This window comes from Brassica rapa, chromosome A02, assembly GCF_000309985.2.
Source record: "Brassica rapa cultivar Chiifu-401-42 chromosome A02, CAAS_Brap_v3.01, whole genome shotgun sequence".
In the NCBI taxonomy this organism is placed as follows: domain Eukaryota; kingdom Viridiplantae; phylum Streptophyta; class Magnoliopsida; order Brassicales; family Brassicaceae; genus Brassica; species Brassica rapa.
The window spans coordinates 10,053,612-10,069,229 of NC_024796.2; the positions used below are offsets into that span (position 1 = coordinate 10,053,612).

The following is a 15,618-nucleotide window of genomic DNA, read 5'->3' on the forward strand; positions in this document are numbered from 1 at the left end:
TTAAATATAAGAAACTTGAGAAATGAAAATTTTAATTTTTTTTTTCAAAATCTAAATATCCAAACCCGATCTGAAATAACCGTATCCGAACTAAAAATATCCGAACCCGACCCGAAGTACAGAAATATCCCGAACGGGTTCTACACCTCTATACCGAAATACTCGAAAATCCAAAATACCCGACCCGAATCCGAACGGGTACCCGAACGCTCACCCCTACTAATTAGAAACATTAAAATATTTTCTAAGCAAATGTAATTAATATGATATCAACATGCACAAGTTTACTGTTTGAATAATAAGGAAAATTTTTAATATTTGTATTAGTTCTAAATCTTGTCCAAGGCTAAACTAAATCGATAATTATTATCCCCTAGCTATATATGGGCTTAACGAAATCGACAATAGTTTTGGGCTTGTCTACATAAGCGATTGATTAAAATAAATGAAAAATAAAATTCAAAAAAATCGACTAATAGAATTATAACAATTTTTCTGAGAAGCTCTACATTAGTACCGTGTCAGTAGAAATCACTAAAGTGACTTTTCTTTTAATGTATAGGAGAATGCGATTGAATATACACTGTACATGTCATCCTAATCAATCACATTAATGTCGACAGAAAGTTTTAGACGTCATGTTTGTATAAAAGGTCTCGGTGATAATAAGTTTACTTTAAAAGCAGAGGTGAATTATATAATATTTACTAGGCGAGTTGAAGAAATCACGGAACTCGAGTAGGTTAGTAGAGGGTCGGAACCAAGCCGAGTTCAGTTGTAACTTGTAAGTATTGAGCAGTACAAATGGTACCATGTCTTTAAATCATTATCTCATACTACTACAATAACAATTTATCTACTATAATCGCAATTATAGTAGGAGCTTTTGGAATGTTTTGACTAGCAGGTGTTATTTAAGGATAGTATATATATAAATTAGAGTTTTTGTGACCTGAATAAAGAAAGAAAGATCTCAAAGAAATTTAGTCAAAAAGAAAAAAAAAAAAAGATCTCAAAGAATTGGAAGTATTTGCTGAATTGAGAAAGCTAAACCTAGATAGAAATTATAAAAGTTGTACTATGGTATTTGAATTTTCAAAAGTAAAACTATTTGATTTCTCTTTTCCTTTCCGAGGAGGAAAACAAAAGATAGAATACATCTTTTCGACTTCCAACACTCAACCGTTCGTTTCCCTCCTTGCAATATTTCTTCATCTTCTTTTTGGAATAAATGTATCTCTCTCTGTGTAAAAAGCTCTAATAAATATTTGCATAGAATTGGAAGAAACTGAGAAGTCTTGTGATTGCAGTGAGAGTTAAAAAATAATGCAGCGACTGTGGGAAGTGAAGGAAAAGAAGACGAAGAAGGAGAGAATCATCAAAGGAAGAGATCTAGTGGATGTTGTCTTCTCATGGTCTGTTCGTGATGTCCTCAACTCAAATCTTTACAAAGGAAAGGTTCTGTTTTCTTCCTAGAAACCTAAGATATATTTACTCTTATTACCTCTTTGCTTAGTTGCTTTCCGTGTGTTTTCGTTTAATAGGTTGATAAGATCCCTAGCACATTCCAGTCAAGCAAAGAGTATTTTAAGTCATTTGTTAATCCGATCATCGAAGAGACACATGCTGCTTTGTTGTCAAGTATGGAAACTCTGAGACGAGCACCAGCTTTCAAAGTTTGGGAAATCAAGCCAGCCAAAGATTTTAAACCTCCCAAGAATCTTTATTACGAGGTTACTTTGCAGACAGTGTCTGATAATACGACCAACGGAGATCGGAAACTGTTGGAGTTCAATGATCTCATTGCAGTGACTGATAACAAGCCTTATAGAATCGATGACTTGAGATGTTCCAATGAGCCTTACTTGCTGGCTCTTGTTTGTGGAGTGAACGAAGATAACCCACATTTGATTACTATTTTGGCTTCGAAACCCATCGTTTTCGAAGAAGATCACATGGAAACAAGAAAGAAAGGCAAGGGTGTGAAGAGAAGCCTAAGCCTCTTTGGTGTTTATTTGACCAACATGATGACCAATATTCGTATTTGGACCGCCTTGCATCCAGATCCTGAAGGTGGAAACTTAAACCTTATATCTAAAGTACTTCAAAGCAACAATGAGGTAATTTAACATTTCAAAATGTAATCCAAAATTTTGCATTCACTGTAAAAATGTTTTTTAAGATGAATAAATTTTAACATTCATTCCAAAAAAAAAACAATAAGGTAATTAAAAATGAATTCTTCTGAAGCAAATCAAATTCAATTCTTACAAACTCTGTTTCTTGTGTAGGTTGGTGGTGAAAATTGTGTTTCTTGCCAAGAAAACAGTGAGAATATTATGCCAAATCACTTAGAGAAAAGTCTCCGTTCTTTCAAACTGAATACATCTCAGGAGGAAGCGATTTTGCGTTGTCTAGAAGCCAAAAACTGCCGCCACTCCAACAACATCAAACTTATATGGGGACCACCAGGGACCGGGAAGACAAAAACAACAAGTGTTCTGCTTTTAAACCTCTTTAAAATGAGATGCAGGACACTGACTTGCGCTCCAACTAACATAGCCGTTCTGGAAGTTGCTTCAAGGGTTGTGAAGTTAGTCTCCGAGTCGTTGAGGCTTGGTGGGTACGGTCTTGGAGACATTGTCTTGTTTGGCAACAAAGAAAGGATGAAGATAGATAATGATCGGGAGGACCTTTTCGATGTTTTCCTCGATTACCGAGTTGATGAGCTCTACGATTGCTTTCTTGCTTTAACTGGATGGAGAGCAAATGTTAAACGCATGATCTCTTTGCTCACTGATCCAAAAGAAGTGTATAACCAATCCTTCATCGAGAAGGACAAGCGTCCTTCGTTTAAACAGTTCGTAGAAAAGAGGTTTAGTAAACTCAGGACGGACTTGCGTTCTCAGTTCTCAACTTTGTGTCTGCATCTACCAACCGCTTCGCTCTCCTTTCAAGTTGCTGAGAAAATGAATGCCACTAGTGATCTCCTTAGAACTATGAGTGTTTCAGATGTTATCTCCAAGAAAGAAGATACAAGAAAGCAAGAATGTGTGGAGATGTTAGGATCGATTTGCGAAAGCATTGAACTTCCTGATTTTATAGGGAAGTTAGGACTTCAAAGACTCTGCTTAGAAAACGCGTATCTGATGTTCTGCACAGCGTCGAGCTCCGCCAAGCTACACATGAGCTGTCCAATACAACTTCTCGTAATCGACGAAGCTGCTCAGTTGAAAGAATGCGAGTCTGCGATCCCATTGCAGCTTCCAGGGCTTAAGCACGCTGTTTTGATTGGTGATGAGAAGCAGTTACCTGCGATGATACAAAGCAAGATCGCTTCGGAGGCTGATCTTGGGAGGAGCTTGTTCGAGAGATTGGTTCTGTTGGGGCACAAGAAGCAGTTGCTGAACATGCAGTACCGGATGCATCCTTCTATTAGTATTTTCCCGAATAAAGAGTTTTATGGTATGAAGATTTTGGATGCTCCTTCTGTTAGAGTGAGAAGTTATGAGAAACAGTTTCTCCATGGGAAAATGTATGGGCCTTACTCTTTCATCAACGTGCCCTATGGAAGAGAGCAGTTTGGACAAGGGTTCAGTTCGAAAAACATTGTTGAGGTATCTGTTGTGGATGAGATTTTGTCAAAGCTTTACTCAGGTATAACACTAATCTTGATTGGTTTTTTAAAGTTGGTGTCTGATAATGTGATACTAATTAATCTGGCAGTATCAAGAAAGTCGGGAAGATCGATAAGTGTTGGTGTGATTTCACCTTACAAGGCTCAAGTGTTTGCAATTCAAGAAAAAATAGGCCAAAAGTATGATACGAGTGAGAAATTCACAGTGAGTGTTAGGTCTGTTGATGGGTTTCAAGGTGGTGAAGAAGATATTATAATAGTCTCAACCGTTAGGTCCAACGGTAGAGGAGCAATTGGTTTTTTATCTAACCAACAAAGAACCAATGTTGCACTCACACGTGCGAGGTATCTATCTCTCACTTCCTTTAATCTATACTAATTTTGTGAAACTGTTTTTGTGTGTTTTCTTCATTTATTAATTTCTTTTGTAGATTCTGCTTATGGATTCTTGGAAACGAGTCGACTTTGACCAACAATAGATCAGTATGGAGTCAGTTAGTAGATGATGCTAAGGCACGAGACTGTTTTCATGACGCATATGATGATGAATCATTAGCTCGGTGTATTAAAAGATCAGCAACAGCCCTTGATGATCTTGATAAGCTTCAGAACAATAAGCTTCTTTCCTTTGAGAATTCGACATGGAAGGTATTAGACCTCTTGTTCTCTTTTTATAAGTTGTTTTAAGCTTATCAATGCAGAATTCTATTTTTTTTTTATAATCCATTTGTGTGTTTATTTAGTGTCTTCATATATTGTTTCTTTAATTGTATGGGATATCATCTTAAATATGAAAACAAAATATTTCCATCACTACTATGCTATTCTTCCTTCTCTGATCTTTTATCCTACAGGTCAAGTCTGGCTTAAAGAATGACATTATAAGCCATATATCAAGATCGTTTGCGTTGCTGAACGTTGTGGATGAAACCGAGGCACCGAACCAATCAAGCAAGACTTCTTTGATGAATCTTTTCGTAATTCTGGAATTTTTGTATAAATGCAGTTCTAATCGTAGTCGCTAATTTTTGTTTCTGTTTTGCAGGAAACAATCGAAGCTGAAGCATGTGTGGAAGATTAGAAGAAAGGTTCAACTCCAAAGATCTTAAGACAGTTTATCCTTAAAAGTATTTCCCGAGTATCAAGAAGACTTAATTCTTTCCTTTCTTCCTTTTGTTTTATAAACAAACTGTAGTCTGCTTCTCTGCGTGGGTGGATGGATTTAAAGCAAAAGTAGTTTCTGTTTTCCAATATTTTTGTTCAGATGATTCAACTTAGTACATTAATCCAAAGGAATCGTATAACTTATTTCTAACCGAGGCAAATGAGACTGGTTAGTCTGTCAAAATGTTTTAAAATATATATTTTTGAAATTGGTTTGAAACTACAGTATTACATCATAAAAAAAATTGATATATAAAATACAAAGAGAAAATGGTCGTGATACATTTTAATGACAATTTTATTGAATCTAAGGTAAATAACTAGATGTTCTCATACCTACACTATCAATCAGACTTCTAATACATTTTAAGAAGACTTAAAACTTCTCATAATATAAAGCAACTAGATTTTGATACGCGCTTTGAATTATTTTGGTTTAATATTTGTTTCAATTAGAATTTATAATTTTAAATATTTTTATATGTTTTGTGAAATTTATTTTATTTATTTTTAAAGTGTGCTAAATTTGTTGGGATAGGAAATAATTATGATCACCCTTTATACTATTTTAATTAAAATAATTTAAATTTATATGAAAAATATTTTATTAAAATTTGTAATTTTAGTTTTGTTATAACAGCACAATTTAGTCTTCTATCTTAAATCTATGAATAGAAGGTGCAACTTTATTTTGTGACATCCATTTGTGTTTGTGAAAAATAATTCAAAATATATACTGTAAAGCTCTATCTAATATTCTTTGAAGATTCAAACTTATTTTATGACATGAAACCGAAACATTACAATACATTTTAACCCGTTTTACATTGGTTACATTTTCTAATATTATTATAAAATTGATAATATTTTTGTTCAACCCATTGTATTTTACATATTTAATAGAAGAATTACAAAGTATAAAATTGTAGAAACATCAAACACAACTTGATTCATTGTATAACACTATAACTAAATAAAAATATCATCTAATTTTATTATTTTATTATTAATCTAATTTAATAAATAAAAATAATTTTTTAAAATTAAGTATTTTATATTAAAATTTGTCTGCATGTTAGGTACTATATTACGTTTTGGAGTTTATTCCAAAACTTTTTTGGAGTTTATTCTAAATCAGAAAAATTATAATAAATAGTTCAAATCTCTCATTCTTAAAATTATAATAGCCAGATATGGTATTAGGGAGAAACAAATATTAAACATGATCAAATCTCTCATTCTCCAAACAAACTCAAAAAATAGGTTATTGGAATCTTGTCATGATATTTCATTAAAAGATTTTTAGGATAAAAAATCAAGAGTAAATTATTTAATTTGAATGAAATAATATATATATATAGTGCTTCCAATATCAAAAATCACTTTGATTTGAAAAAATATATTTATGGGATTGTGAGAATCAAATATAATATGAGAAACCACCTATTTAAAAAATAATTTGTACACATAAAAATATATACATTAGAGTAAGCACATAATTCACAATCAATACCTTTTGTTTATTTAAAATCATTGGAAAATAAATCAAAACAATCATTTTATTTACTTTATATGGTATATAATTAATTTTTTTTGATATTGACATAGATATATATATAAATATATATTATTGACACTTTCTACTTAATATATATATAGTATATTTTAATATAAATATATTATTGACACTTTCTACTCATATGATTTTATTAACATTTGTATATTTGTTGTAACAAAAATTTAAACCGTTAATTACAAAAAATTTAAGGTGAGTTTTTTCAATACAATTTTCAAAATTAAAATATTAAGATCTCAATAAGTTTTCAATGCAAATTTTGAAATTAACATATATTATATTTTATATAGTATATAATTTAATTTAAATGATATTAATACATATATATATATATATATATATATATATATGAATATTTATTAATGAGACTTCATATTCATATGATTTATGATCATTTGTATCTTGTTAAAAAAAGGTTAAACCATTGATCACAAAATTTTCAATGTATGACTTTTACCGTTTTTAGTAATTTATAGTCGTTTAAAAAAATTCAAAACATAACATTAAGAAAAAATCTGTTGTAAAAAAAAACATTAAGAAAAAATCAATTTTTTTATTATATGCTTAATGTGATTGTTTATTTTTTAATAATATAAAACTAAATAAGAAAGAGAGATGATACTAAAATTGTTATCAAATATATATTATATATATGTTAATCATATCAGGTAATTCCATAGCTTTTATTTAAGGAAAGAATTGAGAATGTTCTTTTGTACATTAATAATCAATTAAATATTTAGTTTAATAAGAAAATATAATATATATATTAATATATACCAATTTATTTTTTAAGGATTCTAAGAATCATCCTATTGGTGAAACGTGGTTAAGAAAACATGTTGTAATGTTCCAAGATTAATATAAAGAGATGTGAGATATATATATATATATATATATATTATTTATCATGAATTGCTTTTGAAATCGAAAGTTAGAAAGTATCTTCACATAGTCACTTAATAAATAACTGCAAAACTATGCAGAGGCAAATTTAATTTTTTTTATTAAATTGATAAATATTATAACTAGTGTAAAATTTACAAATTATTGATTACAGAATATATATTATTCAAAAAATAGTATGGGAGCATGTACGCTTTCTCTCGTTACTAGCTTCCCCTCTGAAACTATGTGTTGGCTTTTTTTTTGGGATCAAATCAATGTGTTTGGCTATTCAGTTTATATTATCTCCTTTAAAAAAAAGAATCTGTTGGGTTAGTGGTTTGGCCTTTAAAATTAGAACAATTATGCTTCTGATTCGATATCCGTTGGAATATATACTTTACGTCATGACATGAAGTAGTCCCAGATCTAGGGAGATATTAGAATTTGGCTCCAGTTCTTCCCAGTTAACCAAAAAAAAGGCAAGTACTGAACTTCTGATTATGAAAACTGTTGGCTAGCTAGGAAGTTTAACATTTTATACTTATGCCATGTTAGTAGCTATCCTAAAACAACGTTGTGTAAATAACCAATACATAGTTATTAATTGTGTTTATAATCTATTCACGAGTTTGATCTGGCGCTAGAGATATGACTATCAAACTTGTTATAATTTCATGGACCAAATGCTACATTTTGGATTAAAAAGCTTGTAATATGAATGTGAGATAAGATTATAAAAATAAGAAAAACTGAAAGTCTTCGAGTTGACTAATTTTCTAAGATCCGATCCCAAGGCAAACTATCTTGTTCTGGATTTTTTTCGTACGAATTTATTAATTGCAAATCTCAATTTCACGTTACAAAAAAACGATAGATTTAATTATTTAGCAGAGGGACATACATAATACTATAATCCGAAATTCTCGCCATGAAATTATGGACCAACACGTACAAAATTTAAAAAGAAACCATCACAAGCCCGTCCTATCGTATATCTCATACATGTTAATATACTATTTCCAGTTCAAACCAGCATCAACTGTATATCAACACACAATAGATCGGTGACTTTGGTTTATGCTACACTGCACATGTCTGCTAGATAGGTCAGTTTGGAGCATATAGACAAATAAAATATCGGCATATGTTTTCAAAATTTTTATGGGGTACATATAAACATAAAATCCATAGTGTTAAAAAGTTTATTTTATTACTTTTTTATATAAATTGTCTGTAGCCCAAAAACTTCAGGATTGTTTTTTTTTTTATAAAGTAATGAGATCTAGAAACAATGGATAAAAGAGTAGGGTTGAATATTTTATCCGTTAAATTTGTTTTGATTCATTATTCGTTTCGATTCGATCTGAAAAATCTGAATATCCGTAAGTTAAAAATAAATATTAAAAATCAATATCCACTAAAAACAAATCAAATAACAAACACTAAAAATTTTGAAGTGGAATATCCGCTCAGCTTTGTTTTTATAGAAATACAAGTATATATACATTTAAATAAAGAGTTGTAAAAGTATAATTTATAATTATTATTTTAACATTTAATAATTTCATGTATAAAATTACTTATAAAAGTATTAAATTAAGAAATAAATATAAAATCTTTATAAAATTATAATGTTTTAAAATTTTATGTTTTATAAAATTTTATGGAACACAAAGTTTCACTAAATTTTACTTTTTACTTTATATTATGTAAAATATATTTTTGACAACAGACTTGTATATTTTTTTAAAGATTTACTTGTATTGAGTAAATTGAACGAGATGTTCGTAAATATCGGTAAATATCCGTAAATATTCGCAATATCTGTAAATTATTCGGATATCTTTATTTTTCCAAAGCAAAACAAATTCAAAAAATTAGATGTTCGTAAAATAAGAAGCAAATCACAGATATTTGAAAATTATGGTACTATCCATTATACTAACTAAGTTTTCTGAGAAGTTGCACGAAGATGTAATTAATATCCTCACTGCCCTCGCATGAGGGCTGCACGCCAATACAATTCCATAGCACCAAACAAAATTTGACTTCAAGAATATATCCTCACCACCCTAGCACGTATGAAGTTGAAAGTTTCAAGAATCCTTCGAGAGGAAAATTCAAGATAATAGACTCGTTATTTAATAATCCAATTCATTATTATACTCTTGTACGTTTTGAACTATGCATTTAGTTTAAAACACATCATTAACAAGTTGAAAAGATATACATACATCGATGGTCTTCTGTATTTCACATGGTAGCATACACGTGACGGGAAATTTCCTGGACCCTAATGCCCAAATATTGATATTATAACAAACTAACTTATAAAGAAACTCCATCGAATGTATCCATGATTCCATTGGTAACTCCGGTTTAATTACTTTTAAAGGCCAAACAAGTGCTTTATTAGTGAAAAAGGATTAGTTTTGTCTTAACGATAAACTGATTATTTAAAAGAAAGTCAAAGCTAGCTTTAGATGCGTACGAGAGTGAATAATACAAATAGTAAACGAAGTTCTGATCAGACAATGGAATTTGACTTTAGCACTTCAAACTTTTAGAACAAATACAGAGGTCTGAATTTCATCTCTATTAATGGGCATGGATCTTTCTCTCAAGCTCGAGAAAGAGAAAGATGAAGAAAGATCAACACACATCTGTGAGAGGAAAGAATTAGAAGAAAAAGAAGATGCTAGTGAAGATAAAGATGAAAAAATGGTGAAAGAAGACGAAATTGAAGATTCTTGTTTAAGTTCAAGAACCCGACAAGAAGAAAAAGAACGTGAGGAGGTACTTATGATACGTCTAAATATACATCAGAACATTTTGTGTGATAATATGTTAACATCCATGGATGGAGATCAGCTCTTGCAAATGCAGATCGAAATGGAACATGTGAAAGAAGAGAATACGAGGTTGAGGAAGCTTGTAGAGCAAACCCTTCAAGATTATCGCCAGCTCGAGATGAAATTCCCGGTAATCGATCAAACCAACAACATGGTGAGAGAATCTTGTCTTTTCATGCACGTTAATTTCACAAGTAGTCTGATAGTTAACACTTACATAACTTGATGTCTTTTTAAAAAAAACTTAGTATCTTGAAACGTTCCTTGGAGCACAAGCCAAAGATCGGAAAAGAGGAGTGGAAAGATATGATTCCCTGAATTTGGTAGAGGGAGAATTAGGGCTTTCACTTTCTTTGCAGAAAAAGCAGAAACAAGACGAGAACAAAGAACTTGAGTCTAATAACACGCAAAGATACAATAGTAGCAACAAAGCCCAGGGACAAGATATGAACACGCAACGTGTCATAATGTCTTCTCCGGGTAATAGAAAGACCAGGGTATCTGTGAGAGCCAGATGTGACACTCCAACGGTGAGTATCATTATATATCTGATCTATGACTCAATTTGGAGAAATGTAACATAAAACTATATAAATTTTTATGTATATGTGTAGATGAATGATGGATGCCAATGGAGAAAGTACGGTCAAAAAACCGCGAAAGGGAATCCATGTCCAAGAGCTTATTACCGGTGCACCGTGGCTCCAGGATGCCCCGTTAGGAAACAGGTAAGCTCTCAGCGAGAAGTTCAAATATGTACTACATAATCAAAATTATGATTTTATTTACAAAAATAACAGAAATTTTAATATTTTATTTACTAGATTTGAAAATGCATGTGATGCCACTAGTATAAATCACTAAACTACATGTCATGACTCTATTTTATGTCTATATATATATAGTTTTTGTCGTTATATGCAATCTGTGTACATAATATAGTTATTAAAGAGTTGTAAGCATTTGTGAAGGTGCAAAGGTGTTTAGAAGACATGTCGATATTGATAACAACATACGAAGGGACACATAACCATCCACTTCCTGTCGGAGCAACAGCCATGGCTTCCACTGCCTCCGCTTCTCCATTCTTGCTACTGGATTCTAGCGACAACCTCTCTCATCCTTCCTATTTGCAACAAAATGGCAGCAACAAACAATCAGTAAGAAGCTTGATCAACTTTGATGATTCATCATTTAGAGGAGGTGACCATGTTTCTTCTTCCCAAAACCGACTAAACTGGATGATGTAGATTCTTAACATCTATCATCACTTTCTTTTGGTCCCATTAATATAAGTGAAGTCACCGTCATGTATTCTTGTATTTTCTTGGGTCTTATTTTTTAAACAATTATGTCTCGTATATACAAAACTGCGGTTGAAGATTGTTTAGTTTGATGTTCATCTTTTTATAAAAAAAAGTAAGGTTATATAAAGTTAAATAACATTGTTACAAAAAATACAACACGCCAAAGGATGAAAAGATTACAGATACGAATCTCAAGTCTCAACACGCTCGTATATCTCCGATAGAATCATTTTATACACATCGCTTAGAATCCTCCAAGAACATATAACTAAAGTTGATCAATCTCTAGACCTTGTCAAGAGGGTTTGGAGCCAGGACGGAGACAACTCTTCCTTTCTTTATATAAAGATCTTTGGTGTTACGAAAGAATCACATTTCTACAAACTTGGCAAACTTGTGATGAGAAAAATATATAGCAAGCTGAAGACATTATGGATTCTCTTTTTACCTTCAGCTTGCTATATATTTTTCTCATCACAAGTTTGGGATAGAATGTTGGTTCGAAACCGAAAAATATATAGCAAACTGAAGACATTATTGTAGAACCTAAATTCTACACAAAGTATTTAATAGTGATCGGGGTTGATCTAGGAAAGATAAATGATGTGGGCAACGATATTTTTAGAACACAACGATGTTAAATAATTTTCAGTAGGTTAAAATAGACTTTATTGATAACTGGGATCGAATCCAATGAGTTGAACTAGATCGAATGATACACAAAAGTTCGATCAAGAAGGAATCTAGAAGTGGGAAGACAATAAGATTGATATGAATGTAAGGCTCTCTCTAGGGTTTTCAACGTGTCCTCTTCTTTGTTTTTTTTCCTTTCTTTATAGCAAGTCGACTCCGAGATTTCCGTGCCAGCTCCGCGATCATTGCGACCTCTGTGACTCCTTCTTCGAGCTCGATTCTGGTTGTGGGCCTCGGCATGTCTTGGTCCATGTCTCTGATCGGGACCCATTTTGGTCTTGACCAAAATTGGGTCTAACAATTATGGATTTTTCTTTTACCTTCAGCTTGCTATACATTGACAACAGCTTAAGGGCATAAGTGTCTTTACCTTTTCGTCCTTCGGCAACGCTATGAACGAGCGTTTCGTTTCGTACTCGTCATCTCCAAACAGAGAAGCTAAGACAAAGTGGCTTTTGCGTCTGTTCCCGACCGGCTCCCTCGTCTCAATTGCACCAACAACGATCAATCCTATCAAGGCCCGCCTCAAGAAACCCTTCTCAAGGCCATTTCTTCCTAGTTACCGTTTCAGAGTGATTTTGTTGGATCTGCGATGAAGCCGCAACAAATTTGTAGTTTCGTTTGACAACCTCGAGTACTATTTTATTAATGCTAAATTGGATGTATCGGACTTCCAACTTAAAATCAATTGGTAATTAGTGGATTGACACTAACTCTTTATATATTACTTTAGGTGCACAAGTATCTAGTGAAATAGAGTCTTCTGATTTTGACTTTTGAGTCAACTCTAACCGGAATATTAAACCAGACCGTATTAAACCGGTAAAAAGGGCCTTGGTAGTCGTCGTCGTCATCTACAGTTCTCAATTTCGGTAGACATTGTTTTCTCCGTCCGAAAGCCTGCCTCTTTCTACGTATATGCAAGTGGCGAACTTGTGGCGTTTCGTTTCTTTAAGGCCTTCTTGGCGTCTATCTTTCTCCGTCGCTGCCACAGGTTTGAAATTGGATTGTATTCCTATGATTTGGTCTATCTGTAAATATAGTTAACACTTTTTCGTTTTTTTTTTTGTTTTGAATAAAGCAATGGATGGTGATCTAGATTCGTGTAGCTTGGTTTTGTGTGGGAAGTCCTGTGTTGAGAATGATACAGCAAAGCGTTTGAAGAGCGAGAACGTGCTTAAGCTCCCAGATGATACTACTAAAGTTTCACTCTTTCTAGATTCCGAGATTAATAATTTGGTTAGAGATGGTGATTCATTCAATCCTTCACTCTTCATGAACTCGCTTTCAACTGCTCGCTTTGGTCGGTTTCTCATCTGGTCTCCCCGCTTGTCTTCCACTCACGATCTTGTTTCTCAGTAAGCATCATTTCAACATCTCTCTGTTTTGGTTTCTTCTTACCTTTTCTGCGTGTTTAAATCTCTGTTTTGTTTTTGGTTCTTTCAGTAACTTTTCTGAGCTTCCGGTTGGTTCAGTTTGTGTCTCAGATATTCAGTTCAAGGGTAGAGGTAAGAGTTTGTTAAATTAGAATAATAATATAAAAAAAAATGGAACCTGAAACCGTAAGTGTAAATTACAGGCAGAACAAAGAATGTGTGGGAATCTCCAAAGGGTTGTCTTATGTATTCTTTTACGGTAGAAATGGAAGATGGTCGAATCGTGCCTTTGATTCAATACGTTGTATCTCTTGCTGTAACCGAGGCAGTGAAAGATGTTTGTGACAACAAGGTATCTATCTCTTGCTTTCCTCCTCCCTTCTTTGCATCAGATTCAAAAAAGATCTCTGACTTTTTTTTGGCTAAATCAATTTTCAGGGTTTGCCGTATATAGACGTTAAAATAAAGTGGCCCAATGATCTTTACTTGAATGGCCTTAAAGTCGGAGGCATTTTGTGTACCTCTACCTACAGATCTAGAATATTTCACGTTAGTGTTGGTAATACGCATTAATTTACTCTTCTTTACAAGTTGCGTTGCCTTTGTTCCAAGAAAATTGCTAAACTGATCCTTTTTTTTTGCAGGTGTGGGATTGAATGTGGACAACAATCAACCGACCACATGCTTAAATGCTGTACTAAAAGATATATCTCCTGCATCAGTTCTACTTAAAAGAGAAGAAATTATTGCTGCCTTCTTTCATAAATTCGAAAAATTCTTTGATCTATTTATTGACCAAGGTAATGTTAAACCTCTTAAAGATTGCTTGAAGATTCATCAGTCAGTTTTTGACTAATCTTATTATCAAGTCTTAAGCCCCATTCTATGTCATTGCACTTCATTTTACAGGTTTTAAATCTCTCGAGGAGCTTTACTACAGGACATGGCTTCACAGGTAATCTGTCTTTTCCTTTTGCTTGTCAATGAAATGTCTGTGTTATCTGAATTTTAGAACTGATTTTTAGTTCTGGTGTATCCATTTGTCACTTTCTGAACTAATTGGGTAAACCTTCGTCCATTAGCATGTTTACTTGGCGTAGAAAAACACCATAAAATTATTTCAATATTCAATGTCGTAGTTTCCCTGCAATAATCTAAAAGCTCTTAAAGTAAGAACAAGACATATTACTGACCAATAATTGATGTTTTTGTTTTGTTGATACATAAACACACATAGTTTTATTCACTTGTGGCTGTATCCAAATTTCTGAATACGTTGCCATGTATTCTCACATGTGCAGCGGCCAAAGAGTGATCGTTGAAGATAAAATCGAGGACCAAGTTGTTCAAAACGTTGTGACTATCCAGGTAAAGAGGAGTCTTATGGATTTGTTATATAAAAATTCTAGTCATTGTGCTTTAATTCTCCTTACATCTCTACTAGGGTTTGACATCTTCGGGATATCTGCTGGCTATTGGAGATGATTATCAAATGTATGAGCTTCACCCTGATGGCAATAGGTAAGTTGAATCAATTAAATGGATAATAACATTATGATATTACATGTTAAAGCTAATATGTAATGTTGTGTGTTCAACTACAGCTTTGACTTTTTCAAAGGTCTAGTCCGAAGAAAAATATGATCCTTTTTCTTCCGGGAAGGAGATGTTATTAGCATCATGGACATAACTAGTACTAGTCTCGGTTTTCGACCAACGGAGAAAGTGTTTATTTATATATATAGATTACTGTGGTGTTGTCCCTTATTTCCTTGTATCCAAAATTCCAGATTATGTATCTGTTATTCACTATGAAAATGTTTTTCTAAAAATAAGTATTGGACCAAGTAGTAATTTCCTCTAAAAATAAGTATTGGACAGATTTGTGAAACTTGAACGGACAAACTTTTGGGGTCAACCGAACAAATAAGCTGACTTTTATCAACGATGTAATGTCAACTACAACTGAATTAGGTTACATATTGATATAGTAGATTCATGTTAATTATCATTTCCCTCTAATCCATATTTCTAACTTCTAAGAATCACACGTTTAGAGGGGACCAACCAGAATAAATATAAAAAAGTGGGTTTAGGTATATTTTGGACAACAGCTAAGAAATCG

General features: G+C 32.6%; 3 protein-coding genes across 6 annotated transcripts; all 3 read left to right on the top strand.

The window, feature by feature from the left end:
• Positions 1-364: 364 nt before the first annotated feature.
• LOC103852451 (helicase sen1) lies at positions 365-6,302 on the top strand. Of its 3 annotated transcripts, none has more exons than XM_033283546.1 (6): positions 366-1,458; positions 1,545-2,120; positions 2,292-3,982; positions 4,069-4,285; positions 4,492-4,588; positions 4,683-6,302. In XM_033283546.1, exons 1-6 carry the CDS (start codon positions 1,327-1,329, stop codon positions 4,697-4,699), a joined length of 2,730 nt encoding a protein of 909 aa, XP_033139437.1. In that variant the 5' UTR covers positions 366-1,326; the 3' UTR covers positions 4,700-6,302. The 3 variants fall into 3 exon arrangements, with proteins under 3 accessions (XP_033139428.1, XP_033139437.1, XP_033139438.1); XM_033283547.1 differs by having other exon boundaries at positions 368-1,458; positions 2,292-3,657; positions 3,727-3,982; positions 4,492-6,302; XM_033283537.1 differs by having other exon boundaries at positions 365-1,458; positions 4,492-6,302.
• A 570-nt stretch (positions 6,303-6,872) lies between these two features.
• LOC103852452 (probable WRKY transcription factor 9) lies at positions 6,873-11,511 on the top strand. 2 transcript variants are annotated; one of them, XM_009129356.3, is made up of 5 exons: positions 6,873-10,061; positions 10,137-10,271; positions 10,366-10,647; positions 10,732-10,845; positions 11,089-11,367. In XM_009129356.3, the coding sequence occupies exons 1-5, from the start codon at positions 9,867-9,869 to the stop codon at positions 11,365-11,367; spliced, it is 1,005 nt and encodes a 334-aa protein (XP_009127604.1). In that variant the 5' UTR covers positions 6,873-9,866. The 2 variants fall into 2 exon arrangements, with proteins under 2 accessions (XP_009127604.1, XP_033139576.1); XM_033283685.1 differs by having other exon boundaries at positions 6,873-10,271; positions 11,089-11,511.
• Positions 11,512-12,950: 1,439 nt separating this feature from the next.
• LOC103852453 (biotin--protein ligase 2) lies at positions 12,951-15,340 on the top strand. The gene is made up of 10 exons (XM_009129359.3): positions 12,951-13,111; positions 13,199-13,475; positions 13,564-13,625; positions 13,697-13,845; positions 13,932-14,052; positions 14,138-14,293; positions 14,403-14,448; positions 14,795-14,861; positions 14,938-15,014; positions 15,098-15,340. The coding sequence occupies exons 1-10, from the start codon at positions 13,036-13,038 to the stop codon at positions 15,135-15,137; spliced, it is 1,071 nt and encodes a 356-aa protein (XP_009127607.1). The 5' UTR covers positions 12,951-13,035; the 3' UTR covers positions 15,138-15,340.
• Positions 15,341-15,618: the final 278 nt, after the last annotated feature.

Bases quoted from the DNA above. Each gene is read 5' to 3' on its own strand.
- LOC103852451 (XM_033283537.1), top strand. From the start codon at position 1,327: ATGCAGCGACTGTGGGAAGTGAAGGAAAAGAAGACGAAGAAGGAGAGA. The intron at 1,459-1,544 runs GTTCTGTTTTCT...TTCGTTTAATAG, and splicing joins CAAATCTTTACAAAGGAAAG to GTTGATAAGATCCCTAGCAC. The intron at 2,121-2,291 runs GTAATTTAACAT...TTTCTTGTGTAG, and splicing joins TACTTCAAAGCAACAATGAG to GTTGGTGGTGAAAATTGTGT.
- LOC103852452 (XM_033283685.1), top strand. From the start codon at position 9,867: ATGGGCATGGATCTTTCTCTCAAGCTCGAGAAAGAGAAAGATGAAGAA. The intron at 10,272-10,365 runs GTGAGAGAATCT...AAAAAAACTTAG, and splicing joins TCGATCAAACCAACAACATG to TATCTTGAAACGTTCCTTGG. The intron at 10,846-11,088 runs GTAAGCTCTCAG...GCATTTGTGAAG, and splicing joins GATGCCCCGTTAGGAAACAG to GTGCAAAGGTGTTTAGAAGA.
- LOC103852453 (XM_009129359.3), top strand. From the start codon at position 13,036: ATGCAAGTGGCGAACTTGTGGCGTTTCGTTTCTTTAAGGCCTTCTTGG. The intron at 13,476-13,563 runs GTAAGCATCATT...TGGTTCTTTCAG, and splicing joins ACTCACGATCTTGTTTCTCA to TAACTTTTCTGAGCTTCCGG. The intron at 14,053-14,137 runs GTAATACGCATT...TTTTTTTTGCAG, and splicing joins AATATTTCACGTTAGTGTTG to GTGTGGGATTGAATGTGGAC.